The sequence below is a fragment of the Epinephelus lanceolatus genome, chromosome 4 (assembly GCF_041903045.1).
Source record: "Epinephelus lanceolatus isolate andai-2023 chromosome 4, ASM4190304v1, whole genome shotgun sequence".
In the NCBI taxonomy this organism is placed as follows: Eukaryota; Metazoa; Chordata; class Actinopteri; order Perciformes; family Serranidae; genus Epinephelus; species Epinephelus lanceolatus.
The window spans coordinates 11,140,028-11,167,618 of NC_135737.1; the positions used below are offsets into that span (position 1 = coordinate 11,140,028).

The 27,591-nt window shown below is 40.1% G+C and overlaps 1 protein-coding gene across 3 annotated transcripts in view; it reads left to right on the plus strand.

Annotated features, from left to right (window-relative positions):
• The window catches only part of sptbn4b (spectrin, beta, non-erythrocytic 4b), a 120,459-nt gene that overhangs the window by 77,042 nt on the left and 15,826 nt on the right, over positions 1-27,591 (plus strand). For all 3 annotated transcript variants that reach the window (XM_033630927.2, XM_033630928.2, XM_033630929.2), the window contains 8 exons: positions 16,652-16,915; positions 21,031-21,255; positions 22,253-22,342; positions 22,690-22,968; positions 23,494-23,624; positions 25,056-25,260; positions 25,544-25,789; positions 27,094-27,228. In XM_033630927.2, coding sequence (XP_033486818.1) covers positions 16,652-16,915; positions 21,031-21,255; positions 22,253-22,342; positions 22,690-22,968; positions 23,494-23,624; positions 25,056-25,260; positions 25,544-25,789; positions 27,094-27,228 — 1,575 coding nt within the window. The remainder of the gene's footprint in view (positions 1-16,651; positions 16,916-21,030; positions 21,256-22,252; positions 22,343-22,689; positions 22,969-23,493; positions 23,625-25,055; positions 25,261-25,543; positions 25,790-27,093; positions 27,229-27,591) is intronic.

Below are 27,591 nucleotides of genomic sequence, written 5' to 3' on the forward strand. Positions count from 1 at the left end.
AGACCTGAACTGTTTTAAGTACCTTTATTACATGGCTTGATGTACCAGACTATTAACTATTGGGACAACTGAAAATTGCTGTCAGAACATCTCGATGGAATAATGAGGAAGTGTGACATCCGTTGTTCAGATGTTATATTTTACACATTATAAAATGAAAGGGAGAGTAATAGATGGGAAAATATATGTTAGTGCAATTGTGCAAGTGCATGTTTTTTTGTTTTGTGTGTGTGCAATTGTGCTGAAATGATTTTGTATGCTTCTCCCTGATAAAAATAAAATTAATAAAAAAAAACACACACACACACTACACAGATTAAGAGAAGGTTAAACAGCTAAATAAACATCTTTTTGGCTGCAATATGAATCCTGATTGTATCATTTAAGTAAAATAGTCAAGTGAATTGGTAGTCTATTATTTTAGAATGGATTGCGGTCCTGTTCACTGGTACCTGGTACTTTCTGTCCAAACACTCTGCATCTTGTGTCCTGGTTGCGTCTCTGTGCTTGTGTCCTCTGAGAGTCTCCAGTCTATTTATGTAATTGGGTAAGAACCCCTCTCTGCTGTGAAGGACGCTGTGAAACACATTGTCTGTTTTTAGGTTAGCGTCAGCCATCTGTAAGTGCGTCCTGTATCTGTTTCAGTGTGAAGAGTGAAGAGCTGTTATCAGGGAACTGAAAACTAGCTTAAACAGATTACCTGATCTCTGTGATCCCAGAGAGTCTTTGGTAGCAACAGATGACATTTGTTGATCGTCACATAGTTCGCCAGCTTATCCCCTTGTTCTTCATCTTCTCTTCAGTGAAAGCACTCTTGACATCAAGGTCTCTTAAAATTGTTCGTCTCCAGATTCCAGCTCCACAGAGCCTCTAGTTCACCAAAGGCCTAGCTACCCATAGGATGATGTCAGGGTCATAGCATGACACTTACTGACATTGGTGATGTGCTCGTTCGTCCATAGGAAAGGGCACATTCACTTTTTTACTTTAACTCTAGATTGTTTACTCTGGTGGAACTAAATAACTGCAAGAAGTTCACCTGGAAATATACTTTCCACACTGAACATCCCCGGACAGCTGTGGACTCACGTGCACACCGTTCAATCCATTTAGTGTGTGTTTAGCATGTATGTGTTGGTGTATGTGTGAAAGCAAGAGAAAGAGAGAACCGTTGATGATCAGAGCTGCTGGTTTGTCTCCCGTGCCTATCCAAACTCCTTTTTTCCTCTGGGTGTCTTAATAATAATGTTAACTGACTAGCAATTCTGGAACCAGCTAGTAAAGGTATCGACGTTCAGTCGTCTAGTTGACTAATCACACACATTCCTAGTCCATCATTATCAAATCAGATTTGTTTTGATTCCATTCTGCCACTGAAACGTTCACCCCTACCCTGCCCTCAGTTAAAACAGCTTCAAGTTCAAATTCAACATTGTGAAGAGCAAGGCCATTTTCTCTAATGAAAAGGGCAGTTGACCTCCACAGTAACATTTTTTACAGTTGAGAAGAATAGATAAGTTCTGTAACTTTATCTCCCAATCCTCCCGGGATTTAGGACATCTCAAGCCCAGCAGAATAAAAAAGAGAGGCTGAGATACAAGGTTGTAAAATTAATATTTTGATTTTTACATTCCAATTTAGTCTGTAGCATCCTAGTTAGCTGTTTTGTGCTGTTCTTCATTCTGAGCACCAAACTATATATTCTTGCACCGTTGATCTGAACCCACTGTAATGATCCTGGTATTTTATAGGCTGAAAAACTTTACAACTCAGGTGATATTGCCTGTATAAAAGCTCAATATATTTTTTTTGTTCCAAGACTGCTGGCCTCCAGGAGAGGCTGAGAAAACCCAGCATGGGTACAACGCTCTCTTCCTCCAGCAGCTGTAAACAGTGTACCCTCTGTGTTTGTCAGTGTAGGACATTTTGTGGGTGTCTGAGAGGATGTAATTGTGTAAAAAAGAGCACATAAATGGAGACTAAAGCAATGAGCCTCCCTCATTGTGTAGGTGACAGGGGAGACCCCAGCAGAGGAGGCCTTTTTGGTTGATTAGGATGCATCCTGTGTGCTGTGTTAGGCTCTGTTGTGACGTCAAGTGGCCGGCAGCAGCTGGAGCGACTTTCCTCCTCTTTCTGTGCTTGCAGCGGTTGCCAGGCAACAGCTGTCCAATCCTCTCTCCCCTCTCCTTGTCTTCCCTCCTCTCTTCGCACAGCTCATGTGTGAAGGTCATTCCTCCTTCCCTCCCCTTCTCTCTCAATTTTCTCTCTCTCTCTCTCTCTCTCTCTCTCTCTCAACCCAAATCTTCTCCCCTTCAATCAGGGACAGGAAACATGTCAAGATTAAACAGGAAGTGATGCAGTGACCACAGTGCACAGTAAACTGCTTTGGTGTGTTGAGATTTAGTCTATAACAGTAGGTGTTAAAGTAGTGTAGTATAGAGGGCCAAATCTAATAAGCTGAGGTTTGCAGTGTTCTGAATGTGTAATGCATTGTTTAATCAATAACTCTGCTGTTGTGTCGCTGCAGGATGACTGGGCTTCCTTAGCCAGCCAGATAAACACATCTGAATATATGTGTATCATATCTGTAACACGAAACCTTGACAAAGGGATGACCTGAGTGAAAAAATGTGTTCCAGTGAAGAAAGATTAATGCCCAGGTGGAAGAATATTTTGTGTAAAGCCACGGTTTCTGGTTTCTAACCAAAAACAGAGCCAAAGTTTTCCTTTTTACAGAGCTACAAATCAGTTTAACAATAGTCTGCTTGTCTTTAGAAGATGTGCTGCCTGTAAAGATTCGACTAGCCCCTCTACAATGTAACTCTGCAGTGATTTAGACGAAATAGAAGCTGCTGGCTATTGCGGGTGATTTGCCTCAGCTGCAGCAGATTGTGTTTGTTTGTGTATGTGAGTATGTGGGGGAGTGTGTGAGTGCACACTGAAAATGGCTCCCTCCACATGCAGTTGCTACAGTAGCCTAAATCCAACGGGCTTTTGATTCCTGTCCCCTTCTCTCCTGTTATGCTTGATAATTAATTGGCCTCATTAACTCATTAAGAATAACAATCTCAGCCTCTGTGGCCCTGATCCCACTCTCACTCTCTCTTTGTTGTATCACACACTAGTAAAGAGATGAGTAGTTTTGAATTAACAGAGTCAGACTGTGAATAGATTTCATAGTATAGTCAATATTTGAATCTCTTTGTGACTGTTGGCTGTTGTTTCTTTTTTCTGTTTCCTTTGTTGTTTGTGTTGTTATGAGTTTGGTGCAGTTATCTAGTTTCCCCCTCTACAGGACTCTTTGTGCTGTTTGTGCACAGCCAGTATATCTGGACAAAACAGCGCTTATTGTGTCAATCGAACACTTGTGGCGCTGTGAGTCAAAAACAGAATCATTGGATAGATGACAGAGTAGTGGGCAGAAGTTTGGCCTGAAGGTGATGCTGTGTGTTTTCTTGAGGGCCCTGACACACCAAGCTGACAGTCGGCCATTTGTCAATGTTGGGTCACTCCAGCTTTGGTGGTGTGTCCCACACCATTGGCTGTAGCCTAGCCCTTGTCGACTGATTCAGCATGTTGAATGAGCATCAGAGACTGCCACCGTCTGTCAGTGGGTGAAATCACTTTGATTGGCAGTTCAACTCAGTGCAAAGGAAGATAAACCAAAGCCAGGAAAGCAAACAAACGGCTAAAGTCAAGAGGGTGTGACATCAAAACAGACTTGTATGAGGTAAGATTATGATTTTAGCAATTGAGCTCTTTAGCAGAAGTGGCTCAACTATTCATTGTCAGGCTTGGCACAACTTTTATCTGCTTCAGCCTGAGCTTTACTTAGGCTCGCCTATGCTTAAAGCTGACATGCTAACATTAGCAGTTCCTTTGAAACACAGCTAATGGTAGTATTAGCGTGTTACTATTTAATGTTGAGCATTTATCATGTTATGTCAAGCATATGGTTTTCTAACACTTTAAATGCTACATACTAAAAGTTACCATGCATTAATGTTATGGTCAGCAGCGGGCAGCTGAGTCCATCACATTCAGGTTCACCCTGGGTCTGGGTCTGTACAGGAGAGCAGCGTGAAAGCAAGGAGCACTCAGAAGTGCCCAGAACTACACTGCACACTCCCCAAAAAAAACAACTGTTCAACTTGAAGAATCTCAGTGACTAAAAGGTCTCCAACTAATGATTCAAATCTTCAACTTTCAGGGAGCAGCTGTAGGCAAAATCTTAATTATGTATGCACTTCATTGCACTGATGTCCTTTCCCTTTTTGACATATACTACATACAACTGCCTCACCTCACAGCGTCCTGTGTGCATTAAGCTTTGACCTACAGCTTTGTGCTGGCTCTGCAGTATATGAGAAAATCTGTGCGTAAATGAGGGAATTTGTGTAGGTGTGTGTGTGTGTGTGTGTGTGTGTGTGTGTGTGTGTGGGCGAGTGTAGAGATATGTGCGTTGAGAACATCAGCGGAGCAGTGATAATACCAGCACTCTCACTTAGAGCAAATGGTTAACAGAGACAAAGATCTACTGTCATATTTTTATGCTCTTTCAGTCAATCCCAGTTTATTTAGATACATTGGCAACACTGTTCATGCAGCATTCCTGCCTGTAGAGTTGGACTGAACTGAGACAGTGATGCTGAGGAAAACAGACAAGGCTGGGAGTCAGAATGTGTTCCTCTGATTTAAAACACATTTCAAGGCTGTGGAAGCCATCTTAAAATGGTCTTTGTGCTCTAATTAAAGCTTTCTAGATACTGCTGTATGATTTAACTTAAAGGCACTGTATGTAAGAATGTGGCCAAAACGGTTACTGCACTCAAATTCAAAATACTGCCGCGAGTCGTGTCCGCCCCCCCTCCCCTACAGATTCAAGGTTGCTGGACAGCGGCACGCTGGAGACTGATTTGTTTGCCCACGGGCAGCTGCCGTGGCAGGGCTGCGTCACCGTGTCCTTGATCTTCGGTTTTCCAGCTACCGGGATACAGCTGAGGAGGAGCCGGCTGCTAATGCTATGTACCGGGACACTGCTAACGCTGCTGCCGGGATACAGCTGAGGAGGAGCCGGCTGCTAATGCTATGTACCGGGACACTGCTAACGCTGCTGCCGGGATACAGCTGAGGAGGAGCCGGCTGCTAATGCTATGTACCGGGACACTGCTAACGCTGCTGCCGGGATACAGCTGAGGAGGAGCCGGCTGCTAATGCTATGTACCGGGACATTGCTAATGCTGCTGCCGGAATACAGCTGAGGAGGAGCCGACTGCTAATGCTATGTACCGGGACATTGCTAATGCTTCTTGCCGTGCTGCTGTAGCTCAGTCGTAACTGTAACTGATGCTGAGACTCTACTGACTGTGTGACTGGTAGACGGTGGTGGGTGGCGCAACAGGCCAAAACGCAAATTCAAAAATAAACATGATTTGCGGACCGTAAATTTTTTTTTAAATGTGACTATTCTGGCTGTGCTATTGTTGTCGGTGAGATCAGTATGTTATCTGAACATTATTCCTTAGTCTCTGTGACATATTAGGAGGATTTTACGACTATTTGCTTTAGATTTCTTACATATAGCTCCTTTAAGCTATTCTTATCCAGAGATAAATGTGTATCTGCTGCTTTACTTGCTGTTAAAACTGGACTGCTTCATTTAAACAAGCACACAAATAAAACTCCATATTTCCATCCATACCTGGTCATCACCTAGGTTGTGATTCTGGCCTTAGTGTGTTTCACAGTTATACTAGGAACTTCCTCTGCCCACACTACAACCCTGCTGTTAAGACTCTTGTTTGACCTTCAGGCCTTCATGCACACCAGAGGGGTTCAAACCTGAATCTGTTTGCAGGATTTTGAGCATAATTCAGCAAAAATTCAGTAGTCTGTTTATTTCTACAAGATTTAAAGGACATCAGAAGAATCCTGGTTTCAACATAAACGTGGTTTCTTTGAGGGTTTAGTTGTCTTATCAAATTATTACTGATGTGTTTAAACTTTGTGTGTATGACTTAACCAGCACACAGTAGCCCTCATTTATGAAAACGATCATACAATGGAAAACTGGGCACACAGTTATTTCCACGCAGACCTCGGCATTTATTTATGTGGACGTGAGCGGAGGCTATGATCAAACATCAGGTCAGGTCTCAGCTTGTTTTCGCAAGTTTGGGTCAGCTTAGACTTACAGCGCAGCATAATAAATTTGGGAGTTGTTATTGGATGCCAGTCAGAATATGATCTAAGTATTTGTAGTCAGATATTGATTATTGAGATTACATTTTATATACTATAATATATTTTGTAAAGACCTACATCACCGTGTGCTCTCTGTCACAGCTCTCAGTTGCCTAGCTCTATGGGACTAGCCCCATTCTGACTGAAGCCTGAATAGCACTGGTGCTAATATCTGAATTATCTGATTTTTTTTTTTTTTTTTCATGAATCACAAGAGAACCCTATTGTACGATGATTTCTGTGCTCGGATCTGCGCTTGTGTGTACATTAGTTTGATTAATGAGAGCCAGTGTCTTTACCTCGTTGTTTTCTCATGTTAAGTTCATATCAGATAGGAAAGTGCAGTGAAATGAAATTAATCCCAACAAAGTGTTTTGTCCTATTCCTCCCAAATCCTGGAGCACTCTGAGCTTTCTGAAACTCTCAGTACAAAACACACACTCAGGGGGTTGAGAAAAACAAAAGTAAAAAGCGAAAAGTTCAGTCCTTTTCTTCCTCCAGTCAAAGTGGTGCTTTTACAGCAGCACAGAGAAGGAGAGTAGGGCACATTTTAGGTAGATGGGTGTCCACAGTGCTCATCTCCCAGCTCTACCTGGGCACCTGGAAAATATGTCATTTCTAGCTGTATTTGTGTGGCTGTGTGTATGTATGTAAAGTGCTTATCTCTCCAACCTCTACTTTGCAAGCCAGTGCAGGCTGCTTGTATGATACCTGTTTTGTATCTCTAACAGTGATGAATAGAAAAAAGATCATTGTTATAGAGCTGCAATTGGGAAACATGTTTGTATTATCTCAGTTTATATGCGTTTGGTAAAAAATATACTTTGATAAATCTCTAAACGTATGTAGGCCAAAAAACTATGACCTTTCTCTTCTGACTTGCATTTTAAGAGAATGTTTATGTTGAGAGCTGTTTAGATGCACACTATTCAAAAAAATGCCTGTATGTTGTGTGCATTCTGTTTGCTTTATGTATAATTTTTAGAAAACACACTGCATACTGAAAGTCTACTTTAACTTAGTATAAATTATAGATAGCCATTGCTGCTGCTATTGCATGCATCCAAGGTTTGCATTAGCCAGTGGCAGCAGGGGCCTGTATCACGAAGCAGGATTAATGTCTTAGCGAGGTAACTTCAGGGTTAACTCTGGGTTTTCGGTCTCACAAAGCCGGTTCAGTTCTTATCGGGGTAGATCACCATGGTAACTTACTCTGAACGGCTATCCTGCTCCGGAGCAGGGTAAGTTCAGGGTTGAATCTGATCCTATAAAAAGCACCACCCACTGGCCAATCAGCTGTTCGAAAAAAATGACTCCGCTGACAGAAATGCAGCCCAGTCATGACGGGAAATTTAATTCATTTGATTGATTTTGATTTGAAAGTTTATTTTGAACATTAAAAAAGAAAAGAAAGCATCAACAACAGACAATGAAAAGATTGTTCAAAAAGGAGTGGAAAGAAGTGGAACTTTCATCCCACCCCTTCATAAGAAAGAAACTGATCATTTGCAGACACTTAATAGCACCATTAATTAGTGCCAACATTTTGTTTTGTTGGAGGAAATGATCCCTGTTAAAGATAATGGGCCTAATTGACAGCTTTGCTGCTGGAAATGTGGAAAGTAGCCTATCATGTCTACACTTCATGGTGTTTGAGGGATTTTCCTTTTTGTTTTTTAAAGAGGGACACTAGCTATATTTTTGTGCAGCTGTTAATTTCTAACACAGCTCAATATCAGGATGATTTTATTCAGACTATCAATTTGGTGTTGATATGATTTAATTGTGGCATCAGCTTTAAGCTTTATTGTAGCATATATAACGTTATGACAAAGAAGACCAATTTATCAGACGCAATGATGTTAGACGATAATTGTAATACACGCAATTCATCTGCGCAGCATTGATTTCATGGGATTCAAGGGTGTGATCAGTGTCAGATGTACAGGTACAGGTACTGTAGCTACTTGAACCAGTGATGAGTCATTTAACCTACACATCATTTTATTTGCTGCCTTGTTTTGTCTTGATTTTTCCCTCTCTCCTCCTCTATTTCTTCTTTCCTCACCCGTTTCTTTTTCTTCTCTATTATGTGATTTCATTGATGTTTTGACAGGGGAATTTCTTTGATAAGCTTTTAGTGGCTTCTAACCTCTCCGGCACTTTTCTTTTTTTAATCTTGTAAATCTTAATTTTAACATTATGTGCAAATAAACTAATCTAAACTAAAACTAAACATTATTCATCCCGTTATGTGTTGCCACGCATGTTTCCTCCTCCTGCAGCTGCCACGGTGTTGGCCTTTTCTCTAATGTTGCTTTTCTCCTCCTCATATTTTAGTAGAATTAATCTCTGATCCTCACATGAGAAATACGTTTTTTTCCCCTCACATACGGCGCTCTGTGAGGACGCTCAGTGACGCTCAGTGACGCTCAGTGACGCTGCGCTTCTCTCATGATTGTGATTGGTCCGCTGCGTGCGCGTTCACGGCTCTTGATAAAGCAACCCTGGGTTGAGTTACCGCGTTGATATCCAGCGTCGTGATACCGATTATCCTGATTGCCATTGTTAGGGTTAGTCAACCCAGGATAGGTCTGGGTAACCTAGGAAAGGTTGATCTCGCTTCATGATACAGGCCCCAGGTGTCATTGTCTGGCAAATGAAAATATCAACAACCAAAATGTCCAATGGGAAATATGTCAAATAAATATTAAATATATTTAATTAATATATTAATTAATATTGTGTGACCTATAGACATGTTGCTGAGAAAATCAGCTGGACAGCATCATGGATCACGTTCTCCAGGAAGATCTTCACACCCTGGTTCTCCTCGTAGATCAGACTGGAGATACATTTTACTCCACAATGGCGAGCAGGATGCCTCTAAATAATCACTATTGAACTCTGTTCAACAGACCCCTTCTTCTTTCTTCATTTAGCTCATTTTTAAGTTACTTGATTTGAAAGTGTTGAAGTGTAGGCTATATGTGGCTACTTTAAACGTATGTCCAGTAGTTGTGTATATGGCTGGAATTTTGGAACTCTGCATGCATCACTTCCTGTTTACCAGAGGATTTCCCTGAGGAAAGAGCTATGTTCCGCTGGGTACTACATTACAAACAGAATATAGTTAAAAATGTCAGCAATTATTTGTTTAAAAGGCGAATGCTATAATCTGGAATATCCCGAGGGTTTTTGCTGTTTGGTCTGATGAGCAGGTTTTTTTTCATGTGAAGTAAATATTGACACAATAGCTGCAGTGACCTGAGCATGACAGACAGAATGACTAGCATAGCGTCAGCAGTGATGCTCAGGAGCAGATGTCCGCTGTAATACACAGAGCAGACAGCAGAATGAGGAGGGCCCATCTGTTACTGTTAGCATCAGTGTTCTGTCAGGTGTTCTCACTACTTGTCTTTCATCACTTTGGGTGTTTTCATTTGCTTGATTTTGCTCTTATTCCTTTTTATTAAGATAAGACAAGACAAGCAGGGAAATTTGCTGTTACAGCAGCAAGGACAAAAGTGCAAAACAAGAAGCATAAGAAAGAAAAAAAAAAAAGAAAGACATAATAAATAAAGGGTAAAATAGCACAATGAAAAGCTGAATTCCCATTATTGCACATAGGAAGTATAGATATTGCAGCATTTTAATGGGTACTGCAACGCTTTCATGTACAGCAGAGCATTGAGTTGTGTAGCTGTCATCAACTCTCGGATGTCTGCTTCACCTCCACTCTGTAGAGCCCCTTTGTGTGTATAAGCATGGGCTGAGCCCCACCTGCGATAAAACACCACATGTCATGAACAACAACAAAATGCAGTATGAAACTGCATCCAACTGTTATTTACAGAAGTTATGAGAATTTGTTTTATTTCAAGCTCAGTGTGAGAGTCTTTTGCATTTTGTTGTCATCTATGGCACATGGTGTTTCACCATGCCACTGCAAGTGCAACAAAAGCCTCTGCGAGCAATTAGAGTGGCCTTATTTATTAATGTAGACAAATTTCCCCAAAAGATGCACATAGAACAAAGATAAACACTTGGTGGAATCCAGTTCAATGAGGTAACAAGGCTACACCAAAGCAGCAAACACTTAAGAATACTCTCTTAACTGGATAGAGAAATTCCTTTAAGACAGCAACAGGGCCAAAAAGATGAAAGAAGTTTGTTATTTCATACTTTTTTTTTTTTTTTAAAGAAAGAAAAAGAAATTTAAAAAAAAAAATATATATATATATATATATATATCTCCAAGCTCAAGCCAAGATAACTCTGATGACAATAGAGAACATTATGCAACTGTTAAACTTTAAAAAGAAACTACAGAAGTGATGTGTTGGACGTGGATTTTCCTTTAGATTGTTTCAGACCAGGTTGCTGTGGGATCTCTGCAGATACTGTTTGAGCAGTGGAATATCATGATCCTCTTTGAACTGCAGACTGAGTATGTGTGAGAGTGAGTAGCGGCTTTGAGCCTGTGGGTGAAGCTGCTCGAGCCCACGCAGCCCTCCCACTCACTGCAGAGGATGGCATGCATCAGCAGCCAGGGAAACGCTACACCAGAATGAAAGATGACGTAACGTGCTTATACTGGAAATTACAGGACAATGAGGAGTGTAGTGTGGCCCCCTGTACAGCTTTATTGTCTGTGTGTGTTAATGTACACACTTACACACCTGAGACATGCCCATTATAACCCCAGTTATCTCCAGTTTGCTTTGCTGAAACAACTAGGAGTTCACTGTAGCACCATAGCAGATGTTTACTGTAGTTTTTTAAGGAAAGTAATACATTTTTTTCTTCTTCACTTGTACTTCGCTGGTTCACAAGTTAAAGTGTTTTTATTTTTATGCCTCTGCGCTAGCGATAGCCATCGCTATGGCTACAGAGGCATCATGTTTTGGGGTAGTCTGTTTGTCCATATTCTTATGAACACGATATTTCAAGAATACCTAGAAGGAGTTTTTTCACAGTTGGCACAAATGTCCACTTGAACTCAACAATGAACTGATTAGGTATAGGTGGTCAAAGGTCAAGGCCACTGTGAACTATTGAACAAAGGTCAAGTAGGTCAAGGTCACTGTGACCTCACAAACATATTTTTAGTCACAGATCAAGAATTCATATGCTAATTATGACTAAATTTCACACACATTTTGTGATTTATTTATTTTTTTTAAGTTTTATATACTTTATTAATCCCCCTGAGGGGAAAATTAATTTTTTTCACTCCGTTGTCATTAACACACAGGTCTGAAATACACACACATGTACAAACAGGACCTATGCTGTACATGCACAAAGTGAAGAGACGTGAAGAGAGTGAGGGGGCTGCCATGGACAGGCGCCCCGAGCGGTTGGGGGGTTCAGTGCCTTGCTCAAGGGCACCTCGGCAGTGCCCAGGGGGTGAACTGGCACCTCTCCAGCCACCTGTCCACGCTCCTTATTTGATCCGGATGGGGACTTGAACTGGCGACCCTCCAGTTTCCAACCCAAGTCTCCATGGACTGAGCTACTGCTGCCTAATAAATATCTAATAAAATAAAATGATGAAGTGATGACATTTCATATCCAAAAGGCCAAAGGTCAACTTCACTGTGACGTCATAATGTTCTGCAAAAACATTTTTTTTGCCATTACTCAACATCGTATCTCAGGAACAGAATGGGACACATTTGGTCAGATACAGAATTACTTTGTGTGAAGCATTCTTGTTTTAACAGATGTGGATGTAAGATATAAATGCAACTTAACTGGTTCACAGAGGCATTCATCCATGGGGGGGTCATTTTAGGTTGTTATTTTTTTATTGTAACCTGTATTTAAGGTAGGAAATTTAGTTTATATGTACAAATATATTTTCCATAAATACATTTCTGGAAATTAACCATATATTTAGTTATATATTAAATTCAAAAAATATGAGACATTATAGCAGTTATTGCAATTTTGTATGTTATATATTATAAAATGTGTGACTGTATCCCATATATGATGTTTTCCACATAGCGGTTACACAGTATGAGATCACTAGAAAAGTGTATTATTTTATGTTGTTTGACAAACAGTATTTAGAAAATAACAAAATTGCAAAGCATTGCAAAATATTGGTAAGGATCTTGCTATATAATGACGAAAACTCTGTCTTTGTGTGTGTGTTCCACGTTTTTCTCCTCACTGACTTGGTCAATCCATGTGAAATTTGGCACAGTGGTAGAGGGTCATGGGAGGATGCCAATGAAGCAATATTACATCAATTGGCCAAAGGGGGGCGCTATAGCAACCAATTGAACGGGCACAGAGATACCTCTCCTCATGAGGAACAAATTTGCCACAGAACCCATAACTTCCGGCTATAAAGATTTTCCACCATTTTGAATTTTTTGAAAAACACTTCAAATGGATCTCTTCCTAGGAAGTTTGAGCGATCTGCATGAAACTGGGTGAACATAATCTAGGGACCAATATCTAAAGTTCCCTCTTGGCAAAAGTTGGAAAACTTACTAAAACTGAGCTTCTATAAGGCAATGAATATTGCGGAGGGCGTGGCTCATCACATAAAGGTGTAGAACATCTCAAGGGTTTCACCCATCACCACGCAACTTTGTAGGCATATGACCACACATAATCTGAGGGGACCCCTCCATTATTGACCCCATCAAACAAAATGGGGGCGCTAGAGAGCCAATCTGGAAATCCATCAGTAAAAACAATAATTTCTTCCTTTACCTCTGGAGGCACTGCCCAGAGTTTTTCGACTAACGGAAGTGCAGGGGCCTCGGGGATCACTCACCCCCTTCACTATTTCCTGTCGTGAGGAGTGGAAGGTGTGCTGGTGGATGCACAATGCTTGTAAGTTGTGCTGTTGTCCATGTTTTTCACGTTGACAAGACGGCGTTTTGAGTGGAGCGGTCGCCATGGACGCAGAGCTTGCAGTTTCTGTAGGTACACATTTCCTTGGGACACCTGCACATCTCGGCCCCGCCCCCTCCATTGTGATTGCCTGAAGTGCAGCATCATTCAACCTCAAACTCCCCCCCCCCCCCCCCGTAGTTGTCTTTCACACAGGGCTGCCGACAGATTCTACAATGTAAATTGCAGAATCTGTCTTGAGAGATTACTAGAGAGCTAATTTCTTATCTAGGCCTAACTGTCGTATTGATTTTTACTAAACTTGGTAGATATGTAGAACAGGACGCCTCAAGGTGACTGGAGAAATTTAACTCTAATTGGCAACTGGGTGGCGCTATAACAACAGAAAAATGCTTCAAAATGGCTAAAATGCGACCGATCGCTGTGGCTCCCCCTGTGGACCAATGTTTTGTGGGGTTTTTCTAATGTTTGGTATGACTAAGTCATGGTATGGTATGCTCTAAATAATCACAGAAACTGTCAGTGTGTCATTCTGTCAGTCAGTCAGTCAGTCTGTCCCACGTTTTTCTACTCACTGACGTGGTCAATCTATGTGAAACTGCACATAGGCATTGAGGACTGGCATAGGTAGAAGGGGACAAAGCTACCAATGGCTATGGACTAGTTTAGATATATTTTCATAAACTCATACATTTGTGAAATTAAAAAAAACTTTTTGTTACATGGGATTTAATCACTCTTTCACTTTATGCAGTTATATATGCTGTCTCCTCGAAAAATGCTTTTTAGGAAAGCCTTCCAACCTGCAGTGTTTTTGATTTTGCTTTTCTTTGTTATATGACTAAGCATGATTTTATAATACTCACATTCACACTATAGAGCCTCTTTGATGTAACCAGATATATCCTCAACCATCCTTACACAGCCGGTCAGGGGTTTAGACCGGAACCCTCTTTTATCACATCAGTGTTTCCAGTCACCAAGCAGCTCTGTGTGTCTGTAGATTTTATCCTAACCTGAGTGAATCAGGCAGGATGATGTCCTCTGTGAATGATGAGTCACTGCTCAACGTTATTTTACCGTCACTGTGAGAGGTGAAATTACTGCCCGCCAAGCACCAAATGATGGAAAATTTAGCCTTTGTCAGAATGGCATTATTATTTGTTCTTGAAGTTTCAAAATCTCGTATAATTTCAAGTTCTGTTAAATGAACCAATAGATTAATTGATACTTGAAATCAAAATTACAATTTTTTTTACATTGGCAACATTTTATTCCTAGCAGCATGGCTAGTAAAGCCATTATTAGTCATGCTAGCAGCACGCCGTCCTTCTGTTGGTTTTTTATTTACTTTTATTCTCTATCTTGTCAGTTTTATTTATATTTGTACACCACAAGAAAGTATTTAAAAATTTGAAACATTATTAATTGCACTAATAGCAAAGTTCCTTATGTTCCCTTGTTTTCACATTTATAGGAAGTAGCAGCCACATTGTCACATTAATCTACTGTCTTTTAGGGGGAATGAGTACAGACACTGAAATAATAATAGCTTTGTATGTGAAGGTACAATGTACGTCAGTATCAAACACATTTGTGTTTGAAGTGATCTTGCCCAACACTGGTTCTGGCAGTCAGACACAGAGGTGAATAAGTCACCTTTTTTGTCCTTCTTTGGTTGTTTGTTTTAATCATGTATTTTTTCTTTGTCTGGTTTCTTCTGGTTCTTTTTTTTCTGCAACTCTCTATCACTCTCTCTAACCCACACACACACACACACACACACACACACACATACAAACACACAGGCTGCAAAAGACGAATTATAATAGGATGGGTTAAGGATTTCATTGTGGGGGGAGGCAAAATGAATAAAAAATGGAAGGGAGCAGGTGTACATAAGGAATTGTGTGTGGGTGTGGGTGTGGGTGTGTGTGTGTGTTTTCACAACAGGATAAGGTACAAAAGGGGGCAGAAAAATGAAAAAGAAAGGAAGAGAGAGAAGGGGGGAGGGGAGTGCAAGGTAATTTATGAGGCATTTTAATACAACAAGGTTTAATCTCTTCACACACACACACACACACACACACACACACACACTAACCCAGTTCCACACAGTCAACACATAACTATCCCAACTAAAGATCAACTGAATATTTGAGGATGTGATGAAACAGAAAAAAGATTCTATTATGATTCTATTTCGATGTTACATTTGACTTGGGCTGCAACTAATAATTATTTCTTATTTACTGATTGATTGTTTTGTCTACAAAATGTCAGCAAATTGGCAAAAATAACTATCACAGCTTCCCAGAGCCTGAGATGGTGTTTTCAAATGTCTCATTTTGTACGATAAAGAGTCCCAAACCCCAAAATATCCAGATTACTTCTATATAAGAATTAGAAACCAGAAGATATACATTTTAGAAGCTGAAACTATTTCTTTTTGGCTGTCTTTTCTCAGAAAAATAAATAAATAAATAAATTAAATGCCAATTGATTTTCAAATGAATTAATCAGCTTATTGTCGCAGCTCTACATTTCAGTGCGTAGTTACAGCTTCTTAAATGGAAAGACTTGATCTGATTACATCATTATCATCAAAAAATGGGTTTGGGTTTTCTGTTTGTTGATCAGAAAGTGTGATGATTGTTATTTTATTAATGCAACATATTGTAAAAAGAAAAATCATCACTACATTAACTGATGATGGAACTGATAATAAGCTGCAGTCCCAAAAAACAGTACACCTTTGATTCCTGTATTTGCAACAGACGGTAAATAATATGTTATTAAGTTTCGACCGAGGTGACGTTTTGAGCTTTGCGCTTTTTATCAGACCGAAGCATGCAAAGCTGAAAATGTCACCTTGGTTGTAATTCAGTTAAATATTATTGGGCGGTGGTCTAGTGTGCGCACTCTGTTTTTTCATCTTTTGTATGATCTCTTGTCCAGCACCTTATATTTGTCTGGATGTGCGTGCTTTTGCGTACCTTTTTGCAATGTTACTGCTTGTTGAAATACACAGTTAATTCACCTCTTCATTTTCGTGGACACTACAGCCGATGAAAAATGATAGTAGAGACTTCATTCGTCTCGCCTGAATCTCATGAGCTCATAGTATCAGAGCAGATGATCTAATCAGATTTTTGGAGTATCTTTTGGCATACATTTGCATAGTGATGAGGAAAAAGTGATTAGCATGAAACTGATATATGCTTAAAGATTATGAGTTCATGTTAATGCTCCCCAGGTGCTGTGTAGAGCCACTGATTCACTGATTAAGGTGATAGTTACTCTTCCTAGTGACCTTATTATCATAACAGGTTATGGCATAGCATGTGGTAGCTTAAGTTGTTTGTTGTTAGTATTTACCTCAAATGTTATATAAATGCTTTTGACTCTACTCTGTATGTTGAGCTGTTCACTTAGTCTGTTTGTCTTTTTCCCTCCTTATTAAAACATGAAAAGTCTGACCTCTGTCTCGCCGCTCCGTCTGTCTTCCTTTCTCTTCCCGTCCATTCAGGAGGGCCAGCAGCTGATCCAGGAGAAGCCTGAGCTCAGCCCAGTGGTCCGGAAGAAGCTAGAGGAGATCAGGGAGTGCTGGCAGGATCTGGAGAGCACCACCCAGGCCAAGGCCCGCCAGCTCTTTGAAGCCAACAAGGCTGACCTGCTGGTGCAGAGCTACGAAAGCCTGGACCAGAGACTGGGCCAGCTGGAGGGTCAACTGGCCTATGTGGACCAGGGACAGGACCTCACCACTGTCAACAAGCAGCTGAAAAAACTACAAGTACGTCGGGTTCTAAAACATACAGTGTTCTTTGAACCAATCTGTCTCAAATCTCTAGCTTACTTATTCCCATTTTTTAAACTGGGATCTTTATAAAAGCATAAGCAGTAGCAACAGTTGGTCCACATAATGATAGGACTTTTTTTAGTTGTTTTTTTTTTTTTTACTTAAGTCAGTATCAGTATCTAGAAGCTCATAACTACCCAGTATTTGATAAGAAAATTAAAACCAACAAAAACAAAAGTTCTATATTTGTAAAACACCCATTCTTGAGAACTGGGACAAAGCATGCCCAACCAAAGCAAAAAAAAAAAAAAACAACGTAAAATTATGACTTATCAACACACTAATTTCATTTATTAGGTGAAACATTATTTAAAGGATTTATATGTATGAAACAAATATTATTTATAAAATACTGTAATCTGCTTTCATTTTTTAAACTTCCAAAGTTGCCCTGTGCCAGAAAACAGCCTTGTCCTATACAACAATTCACAACTTTACGTGTTAAAAGCTTTCAAAATCTGAAACTAATAGTACGCACTAATAACATTGGTGTAAAAATGTACTTCTATAATTTTTAAAATATAAAAAAATAATCAACTTCGCCAGATTTCTACAAAAACACTATTTAATCAGACATAAAATAGACAATAGAATAGAATATGACTCCTATTTCTTTGTATTTTTTTTATAAATTGCGATCAGGTCATAATATGTCAACACCGTAGCCCTTTTAAATCAAAACCAAATAAGAATTATAGTTTAAAAAGACTATTTTGATTAGCATTAAAAGAACTCTCAGCAACTTTGAAAAATAAAATGGCTACTCACTTCAGCTACAGGAAATTAATAAATGCATAGCTTTTTGTCATCTCTGAAATGCGTCAGATCTACCTGACAACCATTAGCATAGCATACATGCTATTTAAGAAAAAATTCAATCACTGGGACGCTGGCCATTTACAAGGTTTAATAGTCAAGATCTTTTAAAATATTTTGTCCCAGCCTAATTGAAGAGTAAAAATCAAAAACCAAAAACATAAGGTTTTGTCCCAATTCTCAAGAATGAGTAATACCAGAAATATAGCTTTCTTCATCTAATAAGTTGGTCAGGTCTAGGCTACAGATTATTTCAATACAAAAACATTTTCTCCAACATAAACATTACTATTGAAACGTACTGGAAAGAAATTTAAGAGCATGTTTTAATTTATTTATTTATTTTCAGTTTTTAAAGTTAAAGTCCCTGTGAAATGGAAGCGTCTTTAGCTTCTATACTGTGACATATTTCTTATGGAAATGGAATATTTGAGCTTTGTACAGCTACAAGAGAGATTTAGATCAAAAGTGGACGCGTTTAGAGTTTAACACTGTATGGAGCTTCAACGGATTCCATTGCTGAGCAGACTGCTGACTCCACTCACAACTCCTTTACTGTTAGATCAAGAGAGATGAATAACTTAGACCTCCGCCACATTTTTGGAAATGACAACAAAGGTTTTGCCCACTGATATCCAAACACACTTCTCCTAGCTCTCTCCATATCGCTCTGTTAGCTAGCTACTACAACAACCCTAAAACAGTGAAGTGCGGTTTTAAATGACCGGTGTGGCTCGCTAGTTGTCCAAAGTCTCATTTGATTTTGTCAACGCCCCTGAGGACAGGATGAGTCATCAAACATTTCAAACCATTTAAAGAGAAAGCAAAAGGATAGGGATTTTGATGTATAAATACTCTGATACTGATTTTTTGTTTGCATGCATTTGGCATTATAACAAGAGATAAATATTCTATTAACACAGGGACACAGGGTTAAAACTGAGAACATGTATTTTTAATTTCATGGGGGCTTTAACATGCATTTATTTTTGGATTGTGCATGTTAATTAGATGGCACTGCTGCTCCGTCTCCTCTGAGTTGTTTCTTAGTTGTAGGCCTTTCTGATCAGTCTGACAAGCATCCAGTGAGATAACAAGTGTCTCTTTTTCCTTTATGAATCACTGGCGCATTATTCTGGGATGTAACTGAATCTGTGGTCTTCTTTAGTTTTAGCCACAGCAAAGTTGTATACAGGTAGTGATCATATTTGTATGCATTTTGAGCTAAAACCATATTGTATATTTATCATAAGTATACACTGCGCTTCTAAACAGTCTGACCTAAATTGTGAATGTGCTTTTTACACTACATGTTCAACTGTCTCACAGTGACTCACTGCTCACGTTATTACCGCCACACAGTGATGGCCTCATCTCATTAATATTTGAGCAAAACATCATGTTTGGAAATGACTAACAACAACATTTCTCACTGTGTGCCTGCAGTGTTTTCTGTTCAGCTTTTCATCTCATTTCAGCAAAGTCAGGCTCTCTTTGCTTTCACACCAACATTCATTTTTAATATCCGTGTAAGGTTGTTTTTTTTTTAAAAAAAAAAACTCTATAAGCCATCAGCATTCATGCCAACCCATTGAAGTTTCGCAAGTGTTTCATCCCAAGATCATTTTACAAATACTAATGATTGGAAATTTTTGATTAGTATATTTTTAAATACAAATGCCAACATATTTTGGATTTGTATTATTGTTGACGTTCTTTGATAAGGTAATTGTTTTGTGATGACTGGATACAGTTTCTGTCCTGTGTTTAGTTTATGTTACACATGAGCACTGAATTGCCTTAGATCTACTGCAGTAATTAAACACTGAGCAAGTGGTTCATGTGTTACTCTGGTTAGCACAAGCTAAATCAGCAGTGGCTAACATCCAACCGCATGAGGCACCTGCTCAATTTATTGTAGAAAGTGTGTGTGTGAGCCCATCCTGCAGAAGGAGGATGAATTTTAAATGCTGTTATTTTTTGTTTGTTTGTTTTTGTTTTGTTTTGTATTTTTACTTTTCCAGAAAACTGCATACTCCAGCTTCAGTATTCCATAATTTAATATCCCCCAGCGTTTCATTTTCATGGTACAAAACTTTTTTTATTTTCCAAGGTTTTTTTATTTTTTATTTTTATGTGTGATGTTGTGATGAAACTCTTCCCTGGCCCTCCAGCACTGATGATTTGGAAGAATCAGATTGTTTACACAGCAAACAGCAGGCAGGTGTGACCTGGGCTGACGCACAGATTCATCCTTTCATTACTTCATCATTTCACCGGACATGTCTCATTCTCCTCTCCCACAGCATGCCGCTTACAGCTTCCTTTAACAGGCCGCCATTAGCACTGCTTTACCACATCATCCTAACTCCAAACCAAACTCCACTTCCCAGCATCCATCCTGGCAAGGGGTACAGTAAACTTCACTACACTTCATGTTTATAAATTATTCTTTCACTGTTCTGGGTTACTTTCAGACTCATCTTTGCTTTCATGTCCATCTTTTATTAAATCATGACATTCCAGTGAACTGAACACAAGAGATATTTAAATATATTTTAGAAAATTAATAAAGAATTATATATACAATTGAAGTATATGAATACGATAGAGATTGCAATTATTATTTCTGTTGTGATCATTTTTGCTTAAATGCTTTAATTTCAGACATGACCAGCAACCAATTACAAATAAATTATTATTGCAATTGTGTTGCCCTGTTTCTGTGGATTTGCCACAAACGGTGATATTACTTTTTGTAGTGTTTTTCCCTTATAATTTTGCATACACATCATATAAAAATCATAATACTTTGTTAGCTGGTACTGTGTAATAATATCCTTAATGTTAGTGAAAAACCTGAAACATTTTTGTTTATTTTGGTTTCTAACTTTAAATTAGAAGGTATTTGAAATCTCTCTCTGAAATGAGAATGATAATTAAAATGCAATCAAACATGAGAATTCACTGCTGCTGAGAGTCAAAACAACAAACTACTCATTTTTGCATTTCTGTCACATTCCTCACATCCCACTCATCACATCTTTATCTTGTCTCCCATGACAACATGTTATTTTACCTCCACCCAATTTATTCTCTCTTCCTCTCACCTACCTACATCCCTCTCTCCTGAACACCTCCTCTTTTCCTCCATCCGTTTTGATAACTTTCACTCTACTTCCCCTCTCCTCTGCTGTTCTGCTCCTCCTTCCTGTCGTCCTTCTCCCCCTCAGACCATGGAGAGCCAGATGGAGGAGTGGTATAAGGAGGTGGGGCAGCTCCAGGCACAGGTGGCCTCTATCCCACAGCAGACACAGATCAAGGAGACAGTTGCTGGGCGTCAAGCCGTTGTGGAGGCTAGGATGGTGCGTCTGATTGAGCCGCTGAAGGAGAGACGGCGCATCCTGCTGGCATCCAAGGAAGTTCATCAAGTCGGACGAGACCTTGAGGATGAGATTGTGAGTTTGACGTCCGTGCCTTAACACATGTACCATTTTAAACATACAGTCAATCCTAAATGTTATGATTTACATTGTGGGGGCAAACGTTTTGTTCCCAACCCAGTTAAAGGTCCAGTGTGATGGATTTAGCTGGGTTGTTTTTTGGCAGAAATGGAATATAATATAATACGTACGTTTTCTTTAGTGTGTATCACCTGAAAATGAGAATTGTTAATTTTGTAACCATAGAATGAGCCGTTTATTTCAACATAGGGAGCAGGTCCTCATTCATGGAGTCCACCATGTTGCACCGCTATGTTTCTACAGTGGCTTAGAGGGGACAAGCTAAACAGTGGCTCTAGATAGGGCCATTTGCGTTTCCATGTTGGCCACCATAGTTAGCACCCCCTCTGCACCAAGTAGCTTTGGAAAAACACTGATTTTTTTTGTTGTTAATCTTCTTTATTTAGTGTTTTTACTGGTGTGAATCACCTGGTCTCTTTTGTTTTGGAGAGAAAGAGACCACTGTGGATAACTCGGCACCAGGTAAAAACCCTCTGAACAAAGAAAAATGAAGGAACTTAAATCTGGTTTTCACGCTTGGCACATGGGGGAAGTTTCAGCTGGTTGCAATCTGCAGTCCTCACTGCTAGATGCCACTAAATCCTACACCCTGCTCCCCTAAGTATCCATAATGTAACTATGTAAACAGATTATTAGTATTATCCGTATTAAACTAGCTTTCCTCAAATTACAGCCAGATTTATTGTTGTTTCTCACATTTTCACAATAAGTTGTAATTGTTTTTGTGTGTGTGTGTGTGTGTGTGCGCAGATAAATGCAGTTGAAAAATGAAAGCCTTACATTTTTTTGAGTCAGTGTTACTGTTTGACCCTGGTATTGTCAAAATGATTTTCTTTTCAAATTGCCTAGATATCTCTTCATCTTAATTAGATACAAAGATCTGCATACAATAAATGAAGTGCACTTACAAGTCATATTGTTGTGGTTGTAGTTGTGGGTCCAGGAGCGCCTCCCGATGGCCATGTCTCAGGAGCACGGCTCCTCTCTGCAGGCAGTCCAGCAGCTCATGAAGAAGAACCAGGTATGAAAATCATAATAGCTAATAATTCTCACTGCAGCCTTGATTTAATATGTAACTGCAGCCTGGCTCCCTCTGTTGATACACTGTCACCACCCTGATTTAACTCAATGTGGTCAGGCCACAGAAAGATGGACAGGTTATATGTGTGATGGATAAACGTGATGTGCACACTCCAAGTCCTAATTTATCTTCCTCCATACCTACTCACCTCCATTATTTTGTACTGTACTTACTTTGCTGCTGTAAAGCAACAGTGAATCTTATTATCAGTGCTCTTTTTTAACAGCATAGAAAAGATTTAATCAGTCACCTCCTCTTTCCTTTTATTGCCCTCTACCTCCCCTCAGACACTTCAGAGAGAGCTGCAGGTACACAGGAACAGGATTGAGGATGTCCTGGAGAGGGCAGGGATCATTGCTTCCATACGCAGCCCAGAGGCTGACTGCGTCAGGGCAGGCCAGGACCAGCTGGCCCAGCTGTGGGCTTTGCTTTGGGCCGAGACCGAGAGGAGGCAGCTGATCCTGGACGCCATGTACCAGGCCCAGCAGTACTACTTCGACACGGCCGAAGTGGAGGCCTGGCTGAGCGAGCAGGAGCTGCACATGATGAACGAGGAGAAGGGGAAGGTGTGTGTGTGCAATTGCCTGAAAGTTGCTGGGCACTTAAATAAAAAAATCATGTTCAAAATCACTGTGTAGTCTATTATCATCAGGTAATTATTTCTACATAAGATTTTTGGCATTCATTTTCTCTGTTATTCTTTATTGGTAATTACAAGTAAGAGTAAAACTCTTACTTGTATTTTTATTTGTTTATTCATGTCTGTATTTATTTATTAATGTATTTATTTTATTTCTATTTATTTATGTATTATAATGATTATGAATACTATGCCGTTAATTATTATTATTATTATTTAAGATTTAAATCTTTTTAGTGTAATTTTTATAAAACACTACAACTGCCCTGAACACAAACGTCTCTTCAAACGCTGCCAAACCTCTCTCAACAAGCAGTAGACACATGAATTGTATCTATTGCTTTATCAATCGTCTCATTCACATAGAGGCAACATTGAGTATTTGTGCAATGTGTGTATTAGATTTAAAATGAAACTCTTCCTTGTGTGTGCTGTTTTCTCCCCCCAACAGGATGAGCCAAGCACACTGCAGCTGCTTAAAAAACACTTGGTCCTGGAACAGACCATTGAGGACTATGCTGAGACTATCGGCCTGCTGTCTCAGCAATGTCGACAGCTGCTGGAGATGGGGCATCCAGACTGGTGAGCATGTAAACACACACACACACACACACTCTCTAACAGAGATCTTGATACCAAAAAAAATAAATAAAATACAGGAATACTCTCAATTCTCTGCATTGAAAAAGGATGAAAGACAAACAAGCATCGGTCAGGGGTTATATGGTGTTTTGACTAACCCTGACAAAGACAATATTTCAAGTGCTGTATAAAAATTTGCTTGCAGGACTGCAAGCATTGCTTTTTTGCCTTGACTTTTTCTTGCAATTTACTGGATACATTTCTGTCAGTTTCAACTTCTGAAAATGAAAGATAGACAAAAAAACCCTGTTTGATTTAGGTGCAACTTCAACTTTGGCGTGTGTCACAAACACACACAGTAAAGTTCCTTTTGTAACAGGTAGAGTTGTGCCCGACTTCGAATGATGCCAGTCAAATCAGATTTAGCAGTTCAGTACAAACATTCAGCAATTATTTCTTTTTCCATATAGAGTTTGAGAGTTCGAACAGGGTGCAGCGGGACGTTAAAGGTAGCCCTCCGAGCTAATGCGTGTTCGCTATGCCAACGACAGATTGGAAACACTAGATATCAAACAAAAGCCGGAGAATAGAGACTGTAAAGTATTAAGTTACTATGAGCTGTAAATTCACTTCTCGTAAGCAGAAGGCAGAAGAGCATAACGTCTTACCCAGACTCACTCAGGGTCTGGGTCCACCATTGCCTGCACTGGAGCACAGTGTAAAAGTGAGGAGTGCTCACTCTGCTGCTAAATCTGAAGACCAAAGCACCCCAGAAATACTGCTTTACTTGAAGAACTTTAGTCGACTTAGGGGACTCCGACTGATTATTTGAAGCTCCGACTTTCAGGGGACAGTCCTAGTTAATGGTGACCCCTCCCCCAGGTTTTCCCCTCAGCCCGTGTCTTGCACTGTCATTGGCTGTAGCCCACCGACAGGTGCCCAACAGGTCCAAATATTTAGCCTGATATCTCTGCATTACATTGGTGAGCATCTCAACTTGCTTCTTTAAACAGTTTACACATAATTCCCCACCAGTTTAATGTCTTGCCTCTGATCTGGGGCTTTTGTCGGGGAGCTCCAAAAACTGTTGGCGAGTGGAAAATCTGGGCTAAAGTTGTGGAGTATAAACTAGGCATGTCATGGACTACAGTAGCAGGAGTCCACAGCAGGTCTAATCCCCATCAGCTAAGAACAGGAAACTGAAACTACAGCAGGTGCAGGCTCATCAAAACTGGACAGTAGAAGGAAAATTGTTGTCTGGTTTGACAGATCTGGACTCTTGCTGCCACATGCAGATGGTAGGGTCAGGCTGGGCGGTCCTACAGAGTATAGGAAAGGTGGCCACTGAGTGTAGACTGTATGTCATAATTTTAAGAGTGTCACAGATTTTTTTCATACTTGCCCTGACACACAATCTCCTTTCTTCCGCAGTGAGCAGATCAGCAAGCGTCAGTCGCAGATCGATCGTCTGTACGTGTCTCTGAAGGACCTGGTGGAGGAGAGGAAGAGCCGCCTGGAGCAGCAGTACTGGCTCTACCAGCTCAACAGGGAGGTGGACGAGCTGGAGCAGTGGATCGCTCAGAGGGAGGTGGTCGCCAGCTCACCTGAACTGGGTCAAGACTTTGAGCATGTCACTGTAAGTGTGTCGACAGGCGGTGTCTGTGGATGAATAATAGATTCAAGAATTTTTTTTTAGAAGTCACACGTTGAAATCAAAAGATGAACACCGGTCGTGTTTGATAGTTTGTTAACATAAAATTGCATCTGTTAATTGTACCAGCTTTATACAATTACTTTTATTCTTTTACAGCAGCTACAGTAATGAATCTGCTCGTATGTGCTCTGTGAATAAGCAACTTACCGAAAAGCATTATAATATGTCTTTTCCCTCCTTACCTCCACCCCTGCCACATCTCCAGGTCCTGCAGGAGAAGTTTACAGAGTTTGCGTCAGAGACGGGCAGTGTGGGGCAGGAGCGTGTGACGGCCGTCAATCAGATGGTGGATGAGCTTATCGACTATGGCCACTCAGAGGCCGCCACCATCGCTGAATGGAAGGATGGGGTGAACGAGGCCTGGGCTGACCTGCTGGAGCTCATGGAGACCCGGGCGCAGATGCTTGCCGCCTCACACCAGCTGCACAAGTTCTTCTCTGACTGCAGAGAGGTGAGGTACCTAAGGGACAAGAAAAAACATAGATATGACATGGTATTTAATACAGTATAATGCAATATTGCATGGTGCAGTGATACCACTATTGATCTTCAAGAGGAAATTTAATGCAACACATCAGAAACAATATATAGTACAATACATAAGGCCCATTATTTTCTTTTTTTTTATAGATTTATTCCTAAACTTTTTTATTCAAACAAATGAGCAGATTTATTTAGACTGACTTCAATATGTATACTTGACTTATTGTTCCTTTTATCCATGAAGAGTTTGAGAGTTTGAACAGGCTTCAGCAGCAAGGTTGGGTGGCAGTGATGTTCACGAAAAATAATGTGAAACAACATTTTTTGCCGACACTAGATATTAAACAAAAGCAAGAGACTGTATGGTATTAAGTTGCTGTGAGCTTTACATTCACCACTTCTAAGCAGGAGGCAGAGGAGAATAACAGAGCCTGACCGAGCAAGGCCTCTTTTCCTTCGGGCCACTGCCTCTGTCTCACTCAGACTCACCCTGTGTGTGGGTCCACAGCTGCCTGTACAGGAGAGCAAAGCAGCGTGAAAGCGGCAAGTGCTCACTCTGCAGCTTAATCTGGGGAGTGAAACATGCCCAAAAGTACACTGCATACTGACTTACAAAAAAAAAAAGAAAAAAAAAAAAAAAGCCTGCTCGCATTGAAGGAATTTCAGTCAACTGAGGGGTCTTCAACAGATGATGTGAGTCTTCAGCTTTCAGGGTAGCCCAAGAATGAAGTTGTAAAAAAAAGGTGGCCAAAGATGACATGCAAATCAAGGGGGGGTGGTATTGGTTGATTAATCAGTTATCGGCTTTTTCCTGTTCTAAACTTTTGTTACTTTCCCTTTAAAAATCCACTGTCAGTCCACTTATACTGTTTGGACCTTTTATCATAACCAAGGCCCTCACTGTGGTAAGAGCTGCTTGAAAATCTGAAAAAAGTAGGGGAATGTTAATGAGATGCTGATTATCCTTCAAAAAGAAGGTTTTTTTTGTTTTTGATATAAGCAGAATTTAGTATTATTTATTTTTGTCCATTTTAATGCTGATGATTAAATGCAGTATGTCATGATACTTTAGATGACAAATATTATAAAGACAAAGTGTCAAAAGATGTGTTCTGGTGTTCAACTTTATGGTTTTGTTTTACGGACCCAACATCTATGCCTGATTGTTTAATGACAGTTTAACTTAAAAAAAAAAAAAAATCATTTAAAGATGTTTCTCAGATTTCTCAGTTCTCCTTTTTCTACACAAATCTCACACTTTTTTGTCTCCAGGTTTTGTCCCAGATTGACGACAAACACAGAAGGCTGCCGGAAGTTCGGGCTCGGCAGGGCAGCACTGCCAACACCAGCACCCTGCAGAGACTACTGCACAGCTTCGAACAGGACATACAGCTGCTGGTCACGCAGGTATAGCAACATGCACATGAACAGACAGCATGTGAAATAAACAGCTTCAACATTCACTGACCTCAAGACTCACGTAAGGAAGAGTCACAAAGACTTCCCCCAGTGATAATCACTCTGTAAAAGTCCACAGGACTATTTTTCACATGTAATTACCCAGTGGATGTTTGTCTAACACACATGCATTCTTTAGCACGCCATGCCTCACATTCATACAGACATGAAGTGGAGCCGATCAGTTAGAATCAGTAAAGTAGCGATTACTGTTGTTGTTTAATACCTGTCCCATTATTTACTGACACTCTACTTCACTGACATTTCATTGTTTAAGGTATGCTTGGAACTTTGATGTGATTAATTTATCAT